At 56.5% G+C, this 22,652-nt stretch overlaps 1 protein-coding gene across 10 annotated transcripts in view; it reads right to left on the reverse strand.

The window, feature by feature from the left end:
• Positions 1 to 22,652, reverse strand: part of SOX13 (SRY-box transcription factor 13) — a 37,168-nt gene that overhangs the window by 2,226 nt on the left and 12,290 nt on the right. For 5 of the 10 annotated variants that reach the window (XR_011682833.1, XR_011682835.1, XR_011682834.1 and 2 more), the window contains exons 2-12: positions 5,892 to 6,093; positions 4,981 to 5,086; positions 4,744 to 4,830; positions 4,179 to 4,351; positions 3,562 to 3,630; positions 3,165 to 3,452; positions 2,464 to 2,623; positions 1,871 to 1,980; positions 1,670 to 1,766; positions 1,444 to 1,587; positions 579 to 795 (exon numbers count right to left, since the gene is read on the reverse strand). Coding sequence is in view for 7 of the 10 variants with exons in the window: in XM_071450017.1 (XP_071306118.1) it covers positions 579 to 795; positions 1,444 to 1,587; positions 1,670 to 1,766; positions 1,871 to 1,980; positions 2,464 to 2,623; positions 3,165 to 3,452; positions 3,562 to 3,630; positions 4,179 to 4,351; positions 4,744 to 4,830; positions 4,981 to 5,086; positions 5,892 to 6,092 (1,652 nt within the window). In the remaining 3 variants the exon portion in view is untranslated. Of the gene's footprint in view, positions 1 to 578; positions 796 to 1,443; positions 1,588 to 1,669; positions 1,767 to 1,870; positions 1,981 to 2,463; positions 2,624 to 3,164; positions 3,453 to 3,561; positions 3,631 to 4,178; positions 4,352 to 4,743; positions 4,831 to 4,980; positions 5,087 to 5,891; positions 6,094 to 14,244; positions 14,448 to 22,652 lie in introns of all 10 variants that reach the window. The other 5 variants (XM_071450020.1, XM_071450021.1, XM_071450016.1 and 2 more) reach the window with 5 other exon arrangements.

Below are 22,652 nucleotides of genomic sequence, written 5' to 3' on the forward strand. Positions count from 1 at the left end.
GGGGCGGGCGCTCAGAGGGGCAGACAGGGCTCAGGGGGCTGCTTCCCTTGGCTGCCCCAAGGGGGGAATCTGTGCGGGGCAGGTGGGCACCAACCCCATGGGCACAAGGTGGGCATGCGCCCATGGTGACCAGGTGAGGCCCCACCCCATGGGCACCAGGTGGGCACAAACCCCATGGGCACCAGGTGAGCCCCCACGCATGGTGACCAGGTGAGGCCCCACCCATGTCAACAGCTGGGCACACACCCAGTTCACCAGGTGAGCCCCCCCCCAGCACCACCCCTCCAAGCCCATGGGGCGGGGCACACAGGGTGTCCCTTACCAATCCCTCCTTATCAATCCCCCTTACCAATCCCCCTAATCAATCCCCTTATCAATTACCCTATCAAGTAGTCCTGCCTGGTGTCCTGGCACCAGTTCCTCATCAATTCCCCCTTATCAATGCCCCTAATCAATGTCCCTTATCAATCTCCTCTTACTAATCCCCCCTAACCAATCCCCCCTTACCAATCCCCTTTACCAACCCCCCATTACCACCCCCTGTTACCACTCCCCTTATCAATCCCCTTATCAATTACCCTATCAAGTAGCCCTGCCTGGCGTCCTGGCGCCGGTTCCTCATCAGTGCCTTGTACTCTCCCACGCGCAGCCGCTTGCCCTCCACGATGCAGGTGCGCTTGGGCCGTGGTTTGTATTTGTAGTCCGGGTACTTCTCCAGGTGCTGCCGGCTCAGCCGTGCCTGCTCCTCGTAGTAGGGCTGCTTCTCCTGGTTGGACATGGATTTCCAGCGGGATCCTGCGTGGGGAAAGGAGGAGAGCGTCCTCACAGCCTGCCTGAGCGAGGAGATTGGGGGTGAACCCATCCCAAGGTCGATTGGTGCTGTTGGTTGGTTAATTAATGGTGTTAATTAATGGCATTGCTTGTGGGAATGGTGCCTGGATTTACAGCGGTGCTGGTGGGAGCCACGTGCCGCAGCTGGTTCTGCTGGAATATCAGGAACAGCTTCCCTGAATTTCCCTGGGCATTTCCAGGGATTCATCTCCTCATTCCCAGACCTTCCCTCCTGGGAGTCATCTCCTCATTCCCTGACCTTCTCCAGGCACCTCCAGGGATTCATTCCCTGACCTTCCCTAGTGTATTCATCCCCTCATTCCCTGACCTTCTCTCCAGGATTCATCCCCTCATTCCCTGACCTTCCCCAGGTCAGGGAGGTCCCTCCATTGAGATTCAGAGGGGATCCCCCGTCCCCAGACCTTGTTCCCATCCCTCCATGGGATGCAGAGTGGGTCCTGCCCCAGGATCTTGTGGGGGGCTGCAGAGGGGATCCCCTGCCCCAGGATCTCATTCCCATCCCTCCATGGAGATGCAGAGTGGATCCCCATCCCTAGATCTCGTTCCCATCCCTCCAGTGGCTGCAGAGGAGCTCCTGCCCCAGGATCTCACCCAGGATCTTGCTGATGCTGGAGTTGTGCATGTCTGGGAACGCCTGCAGGATCTTCCTGCGCTCGTCCTTGGCCCACACCATGAAGGCGTTCATGGGCCGCTTGATGTGGTTGTTGTTCCTGGACTCCGGGAAGTGCCGGGAGCCTGTGGGGAGACGCAGGATGAGGGCAGGAGCCAGAGGACAGAGCCACCCTGGGGTCACCACCGTGCTCCTGGCCACCCTCACCGTCCATCTCGCAGCTCAGCAGAGCCTCGTCCAGCCGGTGGCCGGGGGTCTCCTCCATCCTCTCCTTCACCGGGGAGGAGTCAATCCCGACGGGCTCCTGCCAGACAGAGGGGTCAGGAGCCAGCCCCCAGCCTGGGGACAGCTGTGGCTGGTGATGCTGGGGTGGCAGAGGGGACGGTGACCACACGGAGTGACCCTCACCTTGCGGTAGGGGCTGCTCAGGGACCCCTCCATGGCGGCGCCGTGGCCGTGCAGCAGCTGCCGCGCGTCGTGGATGGCTTTGGTGATGGCATCGCCCTCTCCCAGGAAACCTGGCAGGACACGGGCACCCGTCAGTGCCAGTGGGCACTCTGCTGACCACTCACAGCACCCCGTGGGCACCCGTCAGTGCCAGTGGTCACCTCACCGACCACTCACACCACCCACCCTTAGGGGCACCCATCAGTGCCAATGGTCACCCCACTGACCACTCACAGCACCCACCCCTAAGGGCATCTGTCAGTGCCAGTGGTCACCCCACTGACCACCCAACCCACCCCTATGGGCACCTGTCAGTGGCCACTCTGCTGACCACTCAACCCCCCCCTATGGGCACCCATCAGTGCCATTGGTCACCCCACTGACCACTCAACCCCTACGGGCACACATCAGTGCCAGTGGCCACCCCACTGACCATTCAACTCCTGTGGGCACCCATCAATCCCAGTGGTCACCCCACACTACTGACCCCACCCTGCCCATGCCCCAAGTGGTGGCACAGCCCAGGGTGACAGGGCTGTCCCTTGTGTCCCCACCCAGCGGGAGGTTGGAGGGGCTGCTCTGCAGCTCCCTGCTGGCCCCGTGGCTCGGTGCCAAGGTCTGGCAGCTGCTCATCTTCAGACTGGGAGAACTGGAGGCGCTGGGCAGCTCGGAGCCTTTGGGTTTGGCCGTCAGGTTCAGCGGCTGCGAGGTCTCCTGAGGAGGAGGTGGAGGAGGAGGGAGGGATGGAGGCTGAGGAGCTGCTGCCCCCAGAGCCCCAGCTCAGGGTTTGGGGGGGCTGTACCAGGGTTTTTGGGGTTGTACCAGGGGTTTTGGGGCTGTATTAGGGTTTGGGGGCTGTACCAAGGTTTGGAGGAGTTTTGGGGGCTATACCAGGGTTTGAAGGGGTTTTTGGGGCTGTGTGAGGGGTTGAAGGGGGTTTTGGGACTGTACCAGGGTTTGGGGAGCTGTACCAGGGGGTTGAAGGGCATTTTTGGGGATGTATCAGAGTTTTGGGGCTATACCAGGGTTTGGAGGGGGTTTTGGGGGTTGTACCAGGGTTTGGAGGGGGTTTTGGGGCTGTACGAGGGTTTTTTGGGGTGTACCAGGATTTTGGGAGCTATACCAGAGTTTTTGGGGTTTTTGGGGCTGTACCAGGGTTTTTGGGAGCTCTACCCAGGTTTTTGGGGGCTGTACCAGGATTTCTGGGGAACTGTACCTGGTTTTTTTTGGGTTTTTGGGTTTTCTGGGGCCGTACCTGCATCTGGAGGTGTCCTGGGCCCGCGGGTCTCTTCAGCGTGGCAGGAGGAGGGCTGTGCAGGAGCTGCACCGGGTAATCCACTGCGGGAGCAGAGGGACAGCGCTTGGGGACAACAGGGACACGGCTGGGGGACAAGGCCACCCCGCAGGGCTGGGACAGCCCCGACTCACCCGGTTTGCAGGGGATGGGCTGGATGGGCAGTGCCAGCTGGGACTCGGGGGTGACCGGGAGGGGCTGGTGGCCGGGGGTGAAGGCGGGGATCATCACGTAGGGCATGTTGACCTGCTGGAGGGGACAGGGACACCAGATCAACGCTGCGGGGCAGTGCCACCCCCGGCTGGGCACAGCAGGACACGGCTGCAGTCACAGGGACGGAGGTGTCCCCTGCCTTTACCTGGATCTGCTGCTGGAGGAGGTTGATCTTGTGCTGCTGCTGGATGAGCTGCTGCTGCTGCTTGGCGATCTGGGGAGGGGACAGTGGCGTTGGTGACATCAAGAACCTGGCAGAACCCAGCCAGCTCCACAGAAAAAGGGTGGCAAGGGGTCCCCAGGGCTGCGGGAAGGGCAGGAGGAGGGGCTGAGCCACCTTGAGGGACACAAGGGCTGTGTGTGACACCCCAGGTGTGACAGCGGTGTCACCCCTGCCCTTGGGAGAGGAAAACCTGGTCTTCAAGGAGCAGGTGAGCACAGGCAGGAAGCACCTGGGGTGGTTTGTTCATCTCGAGGAGCTCAGCCCCCATCTCCATCCACCCTTGGTCCTCCCAGCTCCGAGGGCTTTGGGACGGGAACACAAAACAGGGACCCCAAAGCCACTTGTGGTCCCGCGATCCCAAAGGGACCTACTCCTCTAACTAGGGAGATTGAAGACTTTGGGGTGTGAAATGCGAGGCAGAAAAGTCCTAAAGCCACCAGAGCCACCACTGGGTGAGCAGGGAATGTTAGACTGGGGAGGAATGGAAAGATCCCCACATGCTGATCCCAAAGGGACCCCGGAGGGGTGACAGCGCCCACCTGCTCCTGCTGCTGCCGTGCCAGCTCCATCTGCTGCTGCTGCTTCTCAAAGAGCATGGTGGCCATGTTCTTCTGCTCCGAGTGCGCCGTCAGCAGCTGGTCCCGCAGTGTGGACAGCTGGTTGATCATCACCAGCAGCTGCAGCTCCTTCTCTGCCAGGCTCTCCTGTGTTCCTGTGGGGGAAAAACCCAGCTGGATGAGGGTCAGGGTGTGGGGAGGGGGAGAGGGTCAGGCACGAGGTGGGCTGGAGGTGGTTTTGTTTAAGGAGTGTAATTCCCATTTCCGTTCACTGGGGAGATTGAAGAGTCTGGGGTGGGAAATGCGAGGCAGAGAAGTCCTAAAGCCAACAGAGCCACCACTGAGTGAGCAGGAAATGTCAGACTGGGGAGGAATGGAAAGATCCACACATGCTGAACCCCACCCACCAAGCAGAGGCAGCAGAGATGCTCACCTCCAAAAAAAAAAAAAAAAAAAAAATTAAAAATACGAAAAGTGGACATTTCCGCTCCTGCTTTGGTGCTCCCAGCTGGGATGCAGGAGGGAGCTTGGTGGAGGTGGATCCCACCTTTCACTTCCTTGGATTCAGCCGTGTTCCGACCCAGCAGCCGCTCCTTCCAGTCACTGGCCAGCAGCTTCTCGATAGTTGGCATCACTGGGGACAGGGACAGGGACAGGGAGGAGAGGACACCCACATGAGCACATCCCAAGGCTCTGCAGCACGGCTCGGTCCATCCCACAGCTCTGGGGAAATCCCAAGGGGCGGGGAAGGGATCCCAAGAGGTCCCTTGGGAACATTTCCCACCTTCCTTCAGGTTCCTGTTGAAGTCCAGCTTCTCCTGGCCGCTCCCGGCCGGCTCGAAGGCGGAGCGCCGGGGCTCGGGGACATCCCCGGTGGGAGAGCGGGATTCCTGAGAGGCACAGGACGTCACTGCCACCCCCAGGGACACCCCCGGCAGGGGACATCCCCGCCTGGTGGCATGCTGGGAGCTGGAGCACGCTCTGCCAGGCACATTCCCTGAATCCCGTCTAGAGAGCAGCATGGAAATGCTGGAATTTCCCCCTGAGCTCCTCTCCCCTCTCAGAGAGAGCAGGGAGAGGGAAAACCCCAGGACAATGGGAAAGGGAGGCTGAAGGGATGGGGAACACCTGGAGGGGGTCGTTGGGGGTTCCATGCCGAAGGTGAAGCCCTCAAAGCCCAGGGATGACCCCAGAGCAGCCCCAGGTTTGCCATGGGCAAAGCTGAGCTCTCGTTCCCGATTTTCCAGGTTTTTGGGACTCAATCCTCAGGCAAACCAACCCCTCACACCCTGGGAGCTCTTGTTCCCTGTTCCCCAGGTTTTTGGGTCTCAATCCTCAGGCAAACCAACCCTTCACACCCTGGGAGCTCCTGTTCCCACTTTTCCAGGGTTTTGGGGCTCAATCCTCAGGCAAACCAACCCCTCACACCCTGGGAGCTCTTGTTCCCACTTTTCCAGGTTTTTGGGGCTCAATCCTCAGGCAAACCAACCCCTCACACCCTGGGAGCTCTTGTTCCCTGTTCCCCAGGTTTTTGGGGCTCAAAAGAGCAGCCAAAAAAGCCTTGGGAAAGCCTCAAATTTCCGTGTTAATTCCTCGGGATAAAGAAAAACCACTCAGGGGAGCAGCCACTGCCTCCTCCATGGGATGGAGGGTCTGGAGCAGGGCTGGGGGCAGCACCACCTTTGTCACACCCACCTGTGGCAGGGCCTGGGGGTCGGTGCCATCCCTGGGAGGTGGCCCTGGCGGGTCGTGGGGCCGGGGCTCGGTGCTGGGGGCAGCCCCCGGGGGCGTCTCGGGGCCGCCCTCCTTCTTCTCCTCGGTCTTGACGGCGCAGTTCACCATGGTGCCCGCTCCATCCAGCTCCGGGGGTGGCGAGGTGGGGCTCCTCATGGACATCCTGGGGACAGCGGGGACGTCACCACGGCCACCCCTGGGTGTGGGCACGCCTGTCCCAGCCTGGTGCCACACTGGGGTGCCCCGCAGGGCAAGGACAGAGTCCCTGGGGTTTGCCGTGGGCAAAGCTGAGCTCTTGTTCCTGGTTCTCTGGGTTTTTGGGGCTCAGTCCTCAGGGAACCAAACCTTCACACCCTGGGAGCTCTTGTTCCTGGTTCTCTGGGTTTTTGGAGCTCAATCCTCAGAGAAACCAGCTCTTTATACCCTGAGAGCCCTTTTCCCTGCTTTTCCAGGTTTTCAGGCTCAATCCTCAAGGAACCAGACCCTTCACGCCCTGGGAGCTCTTTTTCCTTGTTTTCCAGGTTCTTGGGGCTCAATCCTTGGGGAAACCAACCCTTCACACCTTGGCATGGAGGAATAAATTCCTAAAGGCAACCCGGAGATCCCAGGGACTGGGAGTGAGGGACAGTTTAAGGGACCTTCATACCACATCCAGCAAGCCCAGGCTGAGGGTGACAGGGACCAGCACCCCAGGTCCCCTCACAGCTCCAGGAGCCGTGCCTAGAAAGCCGCCGGAGCAGCCGCGGGTTTCCCGATCCAGCGGGAAGGGGAAATCCTGGCTCTGCCCAACAATGGCTGGGACGGCAATGGAACGGCTCCTCCAGGAACCCCCGGCACGGGAGGGAGCTGGGACCAGGACTGGCCACCAGAATGGCTACTCCAGGAATCCCTGGATTGGGATGGGACTGGGACTGGCCACCAGAATGGCTCCTCCAGGAATCCCTGGATTGGGATGGGACTGGGACTGGCCACCAGAATGGCTCCTCTGGTACTTCCTGCCATGGGATGGGACTGGCCACCAGAATGGCTCCTCCAGGAGTCCCTGGCATGGGAAGGACCTGGGACTGGCCACCAGAACGGCTCCTCTGGGAGCCCCTGCCATGGGATGGGACTGGGACTGGGCACCAGAACAGTTCCTCCAGGAATCCCTGGAATGCAATGGGACTGAGACTGGCCACCAGAATGGCTCCTCTGGTAGTCCCTGCCATGGGGTGGACCTAGGACTGGCCACCAGAATGGCTCCTCCAGGAATCCCTGGAATGCAATGGAAGTGGGACTGGCCACCAGAACGGTTCCTCCAGGAGTCCCCAGCATGGAATGGATCTAGGACCAGGACTGGCCACCAGAACAGTTCCTCCAGGAGTCCCTGGCACAGCACCACCAAGGCCCTGCCAGGACGAGGGTCTGGCCCCAGGAATGGCTCTCCCTGATCCCACAAACCCCTTTGGGTGCCAATCCCCACCCCAGTGCTGCTGGATTGGCACTGCAGGAATGACAATGAGTTTTATAGGGAGCGTAGAGGACCCCGAGCACTGGAGTCCCATGGGGTTTGTCCCCAAAAAATGTGTCCCACCCCTCACTCCGAGTGCCAGGGCTGCCAGGAGCGAGTGCCAGGATCAGTGGCGCCCACGAGGACTTGGCTTCTGTGGCCACCAAGCCTCACACCACACACAGCAAGAACGGGGACAAGCATTGTCCTCGCCTTTCAGAGGGAATAATGAGAAAAGGAGGCAGCTAAGGAAGGGATTTATCCCAGAATCGGGAGCTGGGCTGTGGAACTGCCCTGCAATGGGGACAGCACCTGTCTGGGGGCTACCACCCCAAACCCAGCACGCTCTCACCTCCCAGACCCCCCTCAGGAGCCCCTAAAGACAGTTTGGGGGTGCAAAGCGGGGTGGGGAGGGCTGAGCTGGGCCGCCCGGCTTGGGGGCAGCAATTACATAACAAACAAAGCCCGGCTCAAGCTGCGAATTAATCAAACGGCTGAAAATAAAACCTTCCTCTCAGGAACTTCAAACAAAAGAAATGAAAACAACAAGGCCGGCTGGGTAATGAAAAGCCAGGGCTGTGAATAGGGGACAAAAGGAAGTGGAACAATGGGGTGTTGGACAAAAGCAATAAAGTAAAGGGAAGTGTGACAGCTCCACAATAGGGCACTGTGCTCGCCAGCCTTTCTGATCTTAGCGGGCCTTTTTTTAATCTCGGTTCCCTCGCCCTCCGCCGAACAAACCCGCCGGGTTTCCTCCCGGCCCCGCATTGCCCGGGGGCTGCCGCATCCTGCGGCGCCCCTTCCTGCCCCGGCTCACCTTGGCCGGGGCCACCCGGCCCCCAAAATCCATCACCGGGAAGGATCGGCCCTGGTGGGAAGCCGTGCCCGCTCCAGCAAGGATTGGCCTTGTGGGGATGTTACAAGTGGGGAAACTGAGGCAGGAATGCACAGCACAGCACCTCAGGTGTGCGTGACACTCCATTTTTCCAGCTTTTTTTGTGGTTTTTTTCTGTGCAAAAATCCAAATTTTGTAGGTTTAGGATGCTGCAACGGCAGCACCGCGGCACGGAGCGATGGCTTTGGTTTGAGGCAGGCACAAAATCCCATCCCAGCCCTCCCACAGGTCCCGTTCCCATTGTCCTTCACCTCCCGGTGCCACTGGAAGTTCACTCTTAAAATGGGGCCAGGCTTTAATAGGGCCGTGTTTGAAAGAGGCCTCCTCGAGGGTTTGTTATCCACCCCGCCGAGCAAACAAAAAAAAAGGGGGAAAGGGGAAAAGGCGCTGTTATCTCATTCCGGGCGGGTCTCAGGTGTGGGCTCCGGGGCTGCCTGGGGCACACAATGGGCACGGAACAATCGCCCTGGCACGGCACTGAAAGGATCTTCTTGGTTTTTAATGTTCCCCATTAAATCCAGGGTGGGGAGGAAGGGAGGGAATGGAGTTGGGATGGAAAGCACCAGCCCAGAGGACGGAAACAGATCCCAAATCCTCATGGGATGCTTCCTTCCCTCACAGCTTTTTGGGGGCTCATCCCACAAGCCCAGAAATTCCCATATTTCACCTTTCCTCCCGATCCCAGCCTGGCAGCTCCAAGATTTTGGGGATGGTGACAGCTTGTGTTTCCCGGTTCGTGGCGGTGAACGGCACGTCCTGCAATTCTCCCGGTGGCCGTGCCACCCTTCCTGCCCGCCAGCCAGGCCTGATCCTATCGGCCCTGGCTCTGTGGAGCAGAACAGCTCCAGGGGCTGGGAAAAGGGGATGAGGTGCCAGAAAACCCCCACCCTGCCCAGCACCGGTTTGGGGATCCGAGAGATGCCAAAATCCCGGCGCTGCAGGAGCTCGGAGATCCAAGAGATGCCCAAATCCCACAGCCTGGGATCCAGGAAAATCCAGGAGATGCTGAGATCCCAGCACTGCAGGAGTTTGGGATCCAGATGCTGAGATCCTGGCACTGCAGGAGTTTGGGATCCAGATGTTGAGATCCTGGCACTGCAGGAGTTTGGAGATCCAAGAGTCAATGGGATTCCAGCACAAATGGAATTTGGGGATCCAAGAGATGCTGAGATCCCAGCACAGCAGGGATTTGGGATGCAAGAGACACCAAGAACCTGGCACTGAAGGAGTTTGGGATCCAGATGTTGAGATCCCGGCATTGCAGGAGTCTGGGAATTCAAGGAGCAGCGAGATCCCAGAGCTGCAGGAGTTTGGGGATCTAAGAGATCTCCCAACAAGCAAGAGATGCTGAGATCCTGCCACTGCAGGATCTTGGGGATCCAAGAGCCACCAAGATCCCTCACCCTGTGTCACACCACTGCTGCCTCAGGGCTCATCCTGCTCCTCAGTCTGGGGACAATCCCACCCCAAGGACAGCAAGGAGACCCTCGGTGAGTTGGCTGGGGGAGCTGCATGCCCAGATTTTCGGGATCACCCTGCCCTCTCCTGCCCATCAGGTTCTCCCAGCTCCTGGAGTTCTTGCTCTCCTCCCTCCCAAAGCTCTCCATGCACACCTCTTCCCTTCAGGACCCCAACATGGTGCCCAAACATCCCATAAAAACCTCATCCCGCCACCAGAGCCCAGGAAACCAGGCAAAACAGGGAAAAACCCGAGGAGGAAACACCAGAGGAGCAACGCCGGCACGAGCAGCAGCCGCGACACCCCTGGGAGAGGGCAGAGGAAAAAATAAAGACACACACGGAGATTTTCCTCTTCCAGGCAGGACCTGAGGAATCCCGGCCGGCCACCGGGACAGACAATAGCCCATCTCCTGCCAGACAAGCGGGGCCGCTTTCCTGCCAGACTTGGAATGTCCTTTCGGGGCCGCTTCCAAGCGTTTCCGGCCCGCGTGTCTTCCAAGAGAAAAGAATGGATGTTTGCTCCGCCGTGCCCGGGCAGGGATGGCCAGGGGTGGCCCATGGCCCTGGATGGGGGAAGTTCATGGGGCTGCTGGCCCTTCCCTGGGGATCCAGAGCATCCTGGGATTTGGGGTCATTCCCTGGGAATGGCAGGTGGCCGTGGGAGAGGTGGGATGTGACATCCGTGCGTGGGGGTGGGAGAAAGGCGGGTGAGGAAATGCAAGACACCAGGGTTTGATGGTTTGGAAAAATTTGGTTTTAAACCCCAAAAGGGCAATGGGATGAGAATTTTCAGCCCCAAAAATGCCACCACCACATCATAGCCACAGGTTTTGTTGGTTCTGAAAATTTGCTTTTTAACAGAATGAGCGTTTTCAGCCCCCAAAATGTCATCACCATCGTGTCAGAGCCACAAGGTTTTTGGTTCTGAAATATCATTTTTTAGCCTCAAAAGGCAGTGGGATGAGTGTTTTCAGCCCCAGAAATGGCACCACCACCATGGCAGAGCCACAGGGTTTTCTTGTTCTGAAAAATTGGTTTTTAACCCCAAAATGCCACTGGATGAGGGTTTTTAGACTCAGAAATGCCACCACCACCATGGGAAAGCCACAGAACAACATGTCACTGCTCAGAGCCTGTGTCCCCAAGGTTCTGGTTCTGAAAAATCATTCTTTAACCCCAAAAGGCAACAGAATGAGTGTTTTCAGCCCCAGAAATGCCACCACCACCACCACGTTAGAACCACTGGATTTTCTGGTTCTGAAAAATCATTTTTTTAGCCCCAAAAGGCAACAGGATGAGCTTTTTCAGCCCCAGAAATGGCACCAGCAGCACGTGAGAGCCACAGCTTGTCGTGTCACTGCTCAGAGCCCGTGTGCCCTGCGCAGGCTGTGTCCCCACCCCGCTGTCTCACAAAGCAGCAGTGGAAACGCTCCTAATTTGGGCTCAGCCCCATCCTCGGCTGCCTCCACGTTCTCAACACCTCGGCAGCAGAAAAACCCAAAGAGAGCTCAGGGCACCGGAAAAGCTGCAAAACCCACCCTGAGATGGAAGATCTTTGGTGGCCACAGGGGATCTGGGGAGGGGGATGCTCCGAGGCGCAGCAGGAGCAGGATGGGAATTGTCCGGTTTGTCCTTTCCCAATGGAAAATCCCCATCCCAAAGAGACCCCCAGACCCCAAATGCCCCTTTCCATCCTGGCCTGGCCTTTGGGATGAGCAGGAACTGGGATTTCCCGCTGTCCCCCCAAACCAGGCGGGTGTTTGTCCATCCTTCACCCACCCTCAGCTCCCTGAAGGAGATTTCTCCTTCCCCGAAGGACAAACGGCCTCTGGAAACATCTGGAAATGTCCCCACGGGGTCAGGGCACGGTGACAGCGCCAACATCATGGAAACTCCCGGCACAGGAAGGGGTCGGGGTCACGCCTCTGCTTGTGCCACCTCCCTTCCACCAGGTCCCCTCTCCAGGGCTGTGGGACCCCATCCTGGTGTCCCCATGGAGGGATGTCCCCTCCTCATGCCCTGGAATTCTCAGCACAGCCACGTTATGGGGGTTTTTTGGGGGGAGCAGAGCATGAATTTTCCATCTTTTAAGATGGAAAGGAGCAATCCAGGTCTCCAGGTTGAATCCTAAAGAAATTACAACCATTTTTACCAATTTTATCCCAAAAAAACCCAGCCTGCCCCTTCCAAAGGCCTCCAGGCCATACCTAGGGTTATTAATGAGATGCACATTGCCCTGATGAATTCCTGCAGAGTTCTGGGGGCAAATCCAATCAATCCTCTCTAAAACTTGAGGAAAGAGGGAAATTAAGAGGGATTCACCCCTAAATTCTCTCAAATACAAGGCAGGGAGGAAAAGGGGAATTCCCAGGCTGGGCCAAGGGGAAGAGGAGGATCTGGGAGGCTCCATGGGATGCTCCATGTCCTCCATCAAGGACGTTTCCCATCCCCTATAAATCCCAGGATCCTGGTGTCCCAGGAAATGGGATGAGGACTAAACTGCAGATCAGTGGCCCCACTCCTGCTTTTCCCATGGGATTGTCCCTCTTGGCCAAATCCAACCCATCCCTTGGGGCTTGTCCTCCCTGTGTCCTGCAGGATCTGACGGGGAGAGGAATGGGGAAACAAAGCCCCCAGCAAAGCCTGAGAAGGATGAGTCAAACCCCACACATTCCCTGTGGGCATTGGGATCAGGATCCGTGCCCCCACACACCACTGGGATCAGGATCTGTGCCCCACACATTCCCTGTGGGCATTGGGATCAGGATCTGTGCCCCACACATTCCCTGTGGGCATTGGGATCGGTTGGGTCCATGCCCCACACATCACTGAGATCCATTGGATCCGTGCCCCACACATTATTGGGATCAGGATCCATGCCCCACACATCATCGGGATCTATTGGATCCATGCCCCACACATCACTGGGATCCATTAGATCCCTGCCCCACACATTCCCTGTAGGCACCAGGATCCGTTGGATCCATCCCAACCTCTGGGACCCATCCCAGTGCCCCTTTGGATGGAGAATTTCCATCTCCCTCTGCTTTCCCACTGCTCCAAGGGGGTTTGTCCTTTAGGATCCCAAAACCAGCTGGGACCTTCCTTCCCAACCCCAAATCCAGGGATTCTGCCTCCCACGAGCCCGTGTGACAAAACCCAGCCAGGAGGTCCATAATTATCCAAATTAAACCCCATCCCTGGAACATAATTACCCAAACAAAACCCAATCCCTGGAACATAATTGTCCAAATAAAACCCAATCCCTGGAACATAATTACCCAAATAAATCCCAATCCCTGGAAGCAGCCGGATCCTTCCCTGGCCCAGGGCCACCTCTTTTCACAGCCACGACCCAAACACATTTTTCCTTTTGCTGTAGGGAGGGTTTGAAACAGGAGGGGAGGGGAAAAAAACAAAACCCGCCTGAACCTCAGGTGGAACTTCCTGGCCGCGGGATTTATGAGGCGGGAATGATCTCATCAGGGAAGTGGAGGAAACTCCGCTGGAATTATTTCCAACCCCTCTAAATCCCCCCCCCCCAAATCCCAGGAACAATCCCAGGACGAGCCACGTGATGGCCCCGGGACCAGCGCTGGTCATTCCCATTTCCTGGCCCTCCAGAGCAGACTTTGGGAGTTTCGGGTTGGTTCTGCCACTCCAGGAGATAAATCCCTAAGGAAAAGGCTCCTTGCAGCACCTCCGGCTCTGCAGGGTCCGTGTGCAGGGAATTTTGTGGGGCTTTAGGGGAAGGGGATGATCAGGAGAGGGAAATTAGGGCAGAAAAGCACAGAGTTTCCTTCCCAGAAAACCACAGGTTTAAACCTCTAGGGAAAAGCAAAACCCTTTTTTTTTTTATCCCCCTTTTCCTCTGCCCTTCCCACCCCTCCCTGAATTAAAACCCTAAAAAACCCCAAAACGTTCCCATTTTAATAGAGGCAATCCTGGGGCTCTGAAAAATGGGGATTTACCCTTTTTCCCCTTTTATTTTCCTGCATCAGAAATAAACTTTAAAAGACATTTTGGATCCAAAATAGAGGCAATCCTGGCGCCCTGAAAAATGGGGATTTACCCTTTTTCCGTTTTTCTTTTCTGCATCAGAAATAAACTTTAAAAGACATTTTGGATCCAAAATAGAGGCAATCCTGGCGCTCTGAAAAATGGGGATTTACCCTTTTCCCATTTTTCTTTTCTGCATCAGAAATAAACTTTTGGATCCAAACCCCCCTGGACTGCAGGTGCTGAGCCTTTATCCCAAACCCAGCAGGGCTGGATCATCCCCATGACCCACAGCGGTGTTCTGGGGGCAGCTCCAGATCTTTGGGATCCAGCAAAAAACCCCTGGAGCAGCTCCCAAACCCCCTCCAGGCCATGCCCTCGCTCCCCAAGATGACGGGAATGAAATTCAAAAAGCGACAAAACCCAGAGAAATAAAGAAAAATCCAGGACTGAGGATGGGGACAACTCACCCAGAGGCTGGCACGGCGAGCCTGGCACGACGAGCCTGGCACGGTGAGCCTGGCACGGTGAGCCTGGCACGGCTCCCTCCTTGCCCTGCCCTGGCCCCAGAGCGGGGTTTATCAGGGTGGCCGATCTCGGTGGCGTTTTTGTGTCACTTGTGTCACTCAGCGTTTCCAGGCACGGCCGGGGGGTGGGGGGCTCGGCTGAGACGCTGAGCGCAAACAAGATTTTAATCAGGGATTTAAACCAGACTTGACTCGAAACCTGACTTTTTAAAGCAGAATCTCAAGAAGATTTTAAACCCGAATCTCAAGCAGATTTTAAACCAGGATTTAAAGCAGAATTTCAAGAAGATTTTAAACCCGAATCTCAAGCAGATTTTAAGCCAGGATTTAAAGCAGAATTTAAAGCAGATTTTCCTATCGCCTGAGGGAGGGAGGGCCAAGATTTCCAATCCTTTTCCCGGCCCTATTGGGAAAAAAAAAAAAATCCCAAAGCAGGGCTCACCCTCCTGCCCTGCAGCTCCAAGTGGGAGGGAAGCTCTTCCCAAACTCTTTTTCCATGGGAAACCCATGGGTGGAGTTGGGGATGTGCAGAACTTGGTGCTGGGACCATCCCAGTCCCTCGAGCTTTTATGGGATTTTAAACCTTCCAATAATTCCTTCTTTTTCCAGGTTTTTGGGGTGCCCATTCCATGTCAAAATCCATATCAGTAACCCCCAACTCTTGAGCTTTTATGGAATTTTAAACCTTCCAATATTTTATATTTTCCCAGGTTTTTTGAGTGTCCATCCCATGTCAACAATCTCCCATCCTTGAGCTTTTATGAGATTTTAAACCGCCCAATAATTCCTTATTTTTCCAGGTTTTGGAGTGTCCATCCCATGTCAAACCCCATATCCATAACCCCCCACTCTTGAGCTCTTATGGCATTTTCCACCTTCCACCAACCCATTCTTCTTCCAGGTTTTCCCATACGCGGGCACCAATCCCACCTGGAGTTTCCCAGGGTCGCTGGGCACACCCAGGAGCACCCAAGGGTGCTCAGAGCCAGCTCTGGGGTCTGTCACCAGCAGCACCCAAGCCCCCAATCGCACCCCAAAATCTTACGGGGCCGCGTTTCCGCCCTGCAGCCACAGCCAGCGGCGCCCCGGAAACCTTTGGGGTCCCTGTGCTCAGCATCCTGCGCTGCAGCAAACACGTCCTCACCTCCAGACTGTCCCCCCATGGAGGGACAAAAAGGGACATGGAGGGACACAAAAACACTTCCCAGATTTGGGGCGCGAGGAGCCCGAGATGTTGGGGTTGCTTCATGTCCCGGCAATGGGATTTTTTTTATGGTGCTTTGGGAGCTGCTCCAGGAGCCATCAGGGCCTTCATGAACCTCAGTCTGAGGGAAAAGGTGCCACTGGCTGCTCCTCACCTGCCCCAAAATCATCTCCTGTCCCCAAAATCATCTCCTGTCCCCAAAATCATCTCCTGTCCCCAAAATCATCCCCTGCCCCAAAATCATCCCCTGCCCCAAAATCATCTGCCCCAAATCATCTCCTGCCCCAAAATTATCTGCCCCAAAATCATCTGCCCCAAAATCATCTCCTGCCCCAAAATCATCTGCCCCAAATCATCTCCTGTCCCCAAAATCATCCCCTGCCCCCAAATCATCTCCTGTCCCCAGATCACCCCCTGTCCCAAATCCCTCCCCAAAGTCAGCCCTGACTCCATTCCCACCAGGCTCATGGGGATCAGGGATGGATGGGCTTGGATGAGACCCCCTGAACAGAACATTTTTAGCCCCATTTCCTCAGCCAGCCAGGGCTGTTTGGGTGCTGTTTGCCTGGTTTTGGGTGCGGGTTTGGGTTCCTGAGCTCATCCCCCACCTTGGGTGAGGCCGAGCATCCGGCGGCGCCGCTTCCGCGGCCTCGCGTGTACCAGGAGCTGCAGGAGGGCCTGGCAGCCATTGCTGTCACTGTTTTGTCATTTTTCGGGCATTATTTCAGCTCACAGAGACACCCCCTGCTTCTGGGGTTTGGCATTTGGGGTTTGGGACACCCCACTTCGCATCCCGCTGCGGGATCCAAAGGGATTTGGGAGCGGCGACCTCCAGATCCCCAAAGGGATGGGTTTGGGAGTTGGGCCTCTGCCCTCCTCTCCCTGCTGGGTTTGGGGGAATTAAAAAACAGCAAATTCAGCTCTGGGATGGGCTCCTCACCTCGGGGGGAGCAGAGGGACTTGGGAACGAGGGTTTTGGGAACAAGGGGTTTGGGGTGGTTTTCAACGCACAACAAAAATCCAGCACAGACAGGAAGTTTTGGGAACGAGGGGTTTGGCAATGAGGGTTTTGGGAACGAGGGGTTTGGGAACGAGGTTTTTGGGGTTGTTTTCACTGCACAGCAAAATCCCAGCACAGACCAGGAGCCGCCAGCCCTCCCCATTCGGGATGGGATTTCAAACTGAGCTCCCCATGTCCTGCAGCATGCAAGGGGCTCACGGTACTGGAGGCACCTGTGTCACCCCCTGTCTTGTCCCGATATTCCCTGGGCTCCCTGAGCAGTGGGAATTGGCAGCTCTGGCCTCCAGGTGCCCATCCCAGAGAAACAAATGGATCTGGGGGGGGGATTTTGGGGCTGTGTTTGCAGCCTGAGGAGTCCTGGGCTCCTGTGCCTGTTCCCTGGGCTGTGCCAGCTTTGCCCAGCCCCCAGGATGAGCTTTTTTGGGGGGGGGAAAACACACAAATCCCACATCCAAAAATGTGTTTTCCCCAGCCAGATTCCCAGCACGGACCCACAAACCAGAGGAAACACAACAGGAAGGAGCCAGAATGGGATCCCAGAGAACCCAAATCCCTAAAAGAGCCCCTAAAAGCAGCAAATTCTGCTCTGCCCTGCCCAGCCTGCAGCTGGGCTCTCCAGGAGACCTCCCTGCTCCAAAAATCCACATGGAAAACCAGCGGGAAAGGGCTCCCTGCGGGAACTCGCTGGAGCAGCCACGAGGGGTCCGTGCCACCCGTGCCACCCCCGCCCGTCCCTGCCGCGGATCCGGGCACGCTCCCGAGCCAGCCCTGCCCCGGGGGACCCCGCTTCCCGCTGGGCGTGAGAGGAGAACAATGGGGCCGAGCCCTCCATTGTTCCAGACAAAAGATAAGGCCGGGCTCTGGCATTCCCCAGCGCCCGCCCTGCTCGGGAGCTGCTGTTCCCGGCCCTGCCATTCCCGGCCCTGCCATTCCCAGGCTCTGCCATTCCCAGGCTCTGCCATTCCCGGCCCTGCCATTCCCAGGCTCTGCCATTCCCAGGCTCTGCCATTCCCGGCTCTGCCATTCCCAGGCTCTGCCATTCCCAGGCTCTGCCATTCCCGGCTCTGCCATTCCTAATTCTGCCATTCCCAGGCTTTGCCATTCCCAGCCCTGCCATTCCCAGGCTCTGCCATTCCCAGGCTCTGCCATTCCCGGCTCTGCCATTCCTAATTCTGCCATTCCCAGCTTTGCCATTCCCAGGCTCTGCCATTCCCGGCCCTGCCATTCCCGGCCCTGCCATTCCCAGGCTCTGCCATTCCTAATTCTGCCATTCCCAGGCTTTGCCATTCCCGGCCCTGCCATTCCCGGCCCTGCCATTCCCAGGCTCTGCCATTCCCAGGCTCTGCCATTCCCAGTTTTCTGCCATTCCCAGCTCTGTCATTCCTGGCTCTGCCATTCCCCATCTCTGTCACTCCTAATTCTGTCATTCTTAATTTTGCCATTCCCAGCTTTGCCATTCTCATTTCTGCCATTCCCAGGCTCTGCCATTCCCAATTTCTGCCATTCCCAGGCTCTGCCATTCCCAATTTCTGCCATTCCCAGCTTTGCCATTCCCAGCTTTGCCATTCCCGGCTCTGCCATCCCCAGGGTCAGGGCAGCAAATTTTCCAAGCCGTCCCCACAGCAGGTGACCCCTTGGGGCTGCTGGAGGGAACAGTCTGAAATATCTGAAATTTTGTCTCTCTGCAATTTAGAGCTCCGTTCCCAGGTCAGAAATATCTGAAATTTTGTCTCTCTGCAATTTAAAGCTCCATTCTCAGGTCTGAAATATCTGACATTTTGCTTTTCTGTAGCTCCCTGAGCTGCAGGAGCCCGGGCAGTGCCCAGCACCCGGCAGCTCTGTGGGGGCCGGGGCAGACCCCAGCCCTGCAGGGGCTCCCTGGAAGGCGCAGGATGGGCTGAAAACATGGAGATATTTTCCAGCAGAACTGTCAGAAACTGCACTAATTTATTTCCCTTCTGCGTGTTCCCCGCTGGGTTAAAGCGGGTGGGGATCGCTGATGCATCGCACAAAACTCCGGCCTGGAGCTCCCCCCCTGCGGTGCAGATAAACCAAACCAGAACCAGAACCAGAACCTGAACCTGAACTCAAACCTGAACCCGAGCTCAAACCCAAACCTGAACCCAAACCCAAAACTAAACTCGAACCTGTACACGAATCCAAGCCCAAACCCAAACCCGAATTTGAATCCAAACCCAAACCCAAACCCAACTCAAACTTGAACCTGAACCCGAACCCAAACCCAATCCCAAACCCAAACCTAAACCCAAACCAGAACCCAAATCCAAAGCCAAACCAGAACCTGAACTCAAACCCGAACCCGAACTCAAACCTCTACCCAAATCCAAGCCTGAACCCGAGCCCAAACCCAAACTCAAACTTGGACCTGAACACAAACCCAAACCCGAACCAGAACCCAAACCCTAAAATGCTGCAGGAAGGAGCGCGAAGAGCCCGGAGAGCCCGGCCCCTGTTCTCGGTGTGGCCTCAGGGCTGCCGGGAGCCCCGGCCTGGGAGCGCCCAGCCCAGCCCAGCCCAGCCCGGCTCGGCTCAGCCCAGCCCAGCCCAGCCCGGCTCAGCTCGGCCCGGCCCGGGGCTGCGCGGCTCTCCAGGCTCTGCCTCCCTCCGGGCGCGGCCGCTCCGGCAGCTCCGGCAGCTCCAGCAGCTCCGGCAGCTCCAGCAGCTCCGGCAGCGCGGAGCCCTGCGGCTCGTCCGGGTCTGCTCAGCTCCTCCCGAGCCCGCAGATCCTCCTGAGGACCCCCAGATCCTCGTGAACCCCTCCAGATCCTCCTGAGAATCCCAGATCCTCCTGAGGACCCCAGATCCTCCTGAACCCCCAGATCCTCCTGAGGACCCCCAGATCCTCCTCAGCACCCCCTCAGCTCCTCCGGAGTCCCACAGCTCCTTCATTACCATCCCTGAGCACCCAGAGGCTCCTGAGCCCCCCCAGATCCTTCTGAGCACCCCAGTTCTTCCTGAGCTCCCCCAGCTCCTCCTGAGCCCCCCAGATCCTTCATAACCATCCCTGAGCCCCCCCAGCTCCTCCTGAGCCCCCCAAACTCCTCCATACTCAGCCCTGAGCCCCCCAAAACTCCTCCATCCTCAGCCCTGAGCCCCCCCAGCTCCCCCCACTCCTCTCAGCCCCCCCAAAAGCAGCACCTCGGACCCCCCCGCCTCTTTTCCCAGGGGTTCAGGCCGGATTTAGGGGCTCCACGATCCCAAATCTCTTTTCCAGCGCTGGGAACCCCGGCATTGGGAGCAGCGGGAATTCCTCAGCCCAGCCCGCAGCGCTGCTCCCCCGGAGCACAGAACAAAAGAGGGCAGCGGCTCCTCCGGGGCTCCGCGGGCTCGGGGCAGGCCCTGCCCTGCCATGAGGGGATTGTTTTGCTCCAAAAAAATGGAATTTTGAAGGAAAATGAGCGGCGGGAGTTTCCCCAGCACGGCTGGGACAGCAGGAGCGGCGCTGCCCGAGGGTGTTCAAGGTGGTCCCTGACAGTGACCGCGGAGGGTGTCAAAGGTGGCCCCTGGGTGGTCAGAGCTTTTTTTGGAAGCTTTTTTGGGATTGCTGCCATCCCACGTGCAGGGACAGAGCCCTGGTGCCAGCCGGGAATGTTTGCAGGGGGATAAAGCTGGAGCGAGCAGGAATGGGGCTGTGGAGGTGACGGCGTCCCTGAGCGCCCAAACCCACGGGATCGGCTCTGAGGGACCCCCAGAAGTGATGCCAGGAGCTGTGGCCACCCCAATGTCCCTGAAAGTTTGTTTGGGGTTCGTTATTTGTGGGTTGGGATCCCAGAGCTGAGCACAGGGAGGGCTGGGACAGCAGCAGCTTCGAGAGATCGGTGCATCCCAGAGATTCCCTCTGCACATCCCAGAGATCCCCTCTACAGATCCCAGAGATCCCCTCTACAGATCCCAGAGATTCCCTCTGCACATCCCAGAGATTCCCTCTGCACATCCCAGAGATCCCCTCTGCACATCCCATCTGCATCCCAGAGATTCCCTTCATCTGCATCCCAGTGTATCCCAGAGATTCCTGCCACCTTTGTCCCAGAGATTCCCTCCACACATCCCACCTGCATCCCAGAGATTTCCTCCACCTCTATCCCAAAGATTCCTTTCATCCAGATCCCAGAGATTCCCTTCACTTTCATCCCAAAGATTCCCATCACCTGTACCCCAAAGATTTCCACCACCTGTACCCCAAAGATTCCTATCACCTTCATCCCAGAGATTTCCTTCCCCTGCATCCCAAAGATTTCCTCCACCTCTATCCCTTCATCTGAATCCCAAAAATTCCTGTCACCTGTACCCCAAAGATTCCCTTCCCCTGCATCCCAAAAATTCCTGTCCCCTGCATCCCCAACATTCCCTTCCCCTGCATCCCAAAGATTTCCTCCACCTCCATCCCAAAGATTCCCTTCCCCTGCATCCCAAAAATTCCTGTCCCCTGCATCCCCAACATTCCCTTCCCCTGCATCCCAAAGATTTCCTCCACCTCCATCCCAAAGATTCCCATCACCTCCATCCCAAAGATTCCCTCCACCTCCATCCCACAGGGATTCTCTCTCCCACCCCACATCCCCACCAGGAAAATCCCAGTCCCTGTGTCCCAAATCTTGGGAATTCTCAGCAGGGATGGACTCCCCACCCTTTTTTTGGGGTTTAGACCCCCCAAACCTCACCTGGGGGGTTCAAACCAGCCCGGAGTCACCTTCACCCCACAGCTGCTCTGCCCTGGAGAGCCCCAGCTGAGCACATGGGACCCCAGAAAAATCCCAAAATTAAAAATAACCCCACTGAAAAATTGCTTTTAACTGGCTCCCCTTCCCAGGAGTGCCAGCACCAAAATTACAAATAATCTCAGTGCCAGAGCAGATTTACTGCGTTCCCCTTTTTGGGGAAATTCCCAAAATTAAAAATAATCCCATTGAAAAAGCAGTGTTAAAATGCTCCCCTTCCCAGGGACCCTAGAAAACTCCAAAATTAAAAATAATCCTGCTGAAACATTGCTTTTAAAGTGCTCCCCTTTTTGGGGACCCCAGAAACCCCCAAAATTAAAAATAACCCCACTGAAAAATTGGTCTTAAAATGCCTCCCTGCCCAGAGATGCCAGAAAGCCCAGAAAATTAAAAATAATCCTGCTGAAATTTTGGTTTCAACATGCTCCCCTTCCCAGGAGTGCCAGCAAACCCCAAAATTCAAAATAACCCCAGCGCCAGAGCAGCTTCAACATGCTCCCCTTTTTCAGGGACCCCAGAAAACCCCAAAATCAAAAATACCTCAAAAAGCAGTTTTCACGTGCTCCCCTTCCCAGAGACCCCAGAAAACCCTGAAATTTTAAAAAAAAGCAGTTTTAAAATGCTCCCCTTCCAAAGAGTGCCAGCAAACCCCAAAATTCAAAATAACCCCAGCACCAGAGCAACTTCAACATGCTCCCCTTCCCAGAAACCCCAGAAAACCCTGAAATTTAAAAACAATCCCATTTAAAAAAAAAAGCAGTTTTAAAATGCTCCCCTTCCCAAGAGTGCCAGCAAACCCCAAAATTCAAAATAACCCCGGTGCCAGAGCAACTTTAACATGCTCCCCTTCCCAGGGACCCCAGAAAACCCCAAAATAAAAAATAACTCCACTGAAAAAGCAGTTTTCACATGCTCCCCTGCCCAGAGACCCCAGAAAACCCTGAAATTTAAAAAAAAAGCATTTTTAAAATGCTCCCCTTCCCAAGAGTGCCAGCAAACCCCAAAATTCAAAATAACCCCAGCACCAGAGCAACTTTAACATGCTCCCCTTCCCAGGGACCCCTGAAAACCCTGAAATTTAAAAACAATCCCACTAAAAAAAGCAGTTTTTAAAATGCTCCCCTTCCAAAGAGTGCCAGCAAACCCCAAAATTCAAAATACTCCCAGTGCCGGAGCAACTTTAAAATGCTCCCCTTCCCAGGGACCCCAGAAAACCCCAAAATCAAAAATACCTCAAAAAGCAGTTTTCACATGCTCCCCTTCCCAGAGACCCCAGAAAACCCTGAAATTTAAAAACAATCCCACTAAAAAAAAAAAGCAGTTTTTAAAATGCTCCCCTTCCAAAGAGTGCCAGCAAACCCCAAAATTCAAAATAACCCCAGCACCA

Source organism: Agelaius tricolor, unplaced genomic scaffold, assembly GCF_023055355.1.
Source record: "Agelaius tricolor isolate 1412-34295 unplaced genomic scaffold, bAgeTri1.0.p SCAF_30, whole genome shotgun sequence".
Lineage (NCBI taxonomy): Eukaryota > Metazoa > Chordata > Aves > Passeriformes > Icteridae > Agelaius > Agelaius tricolor.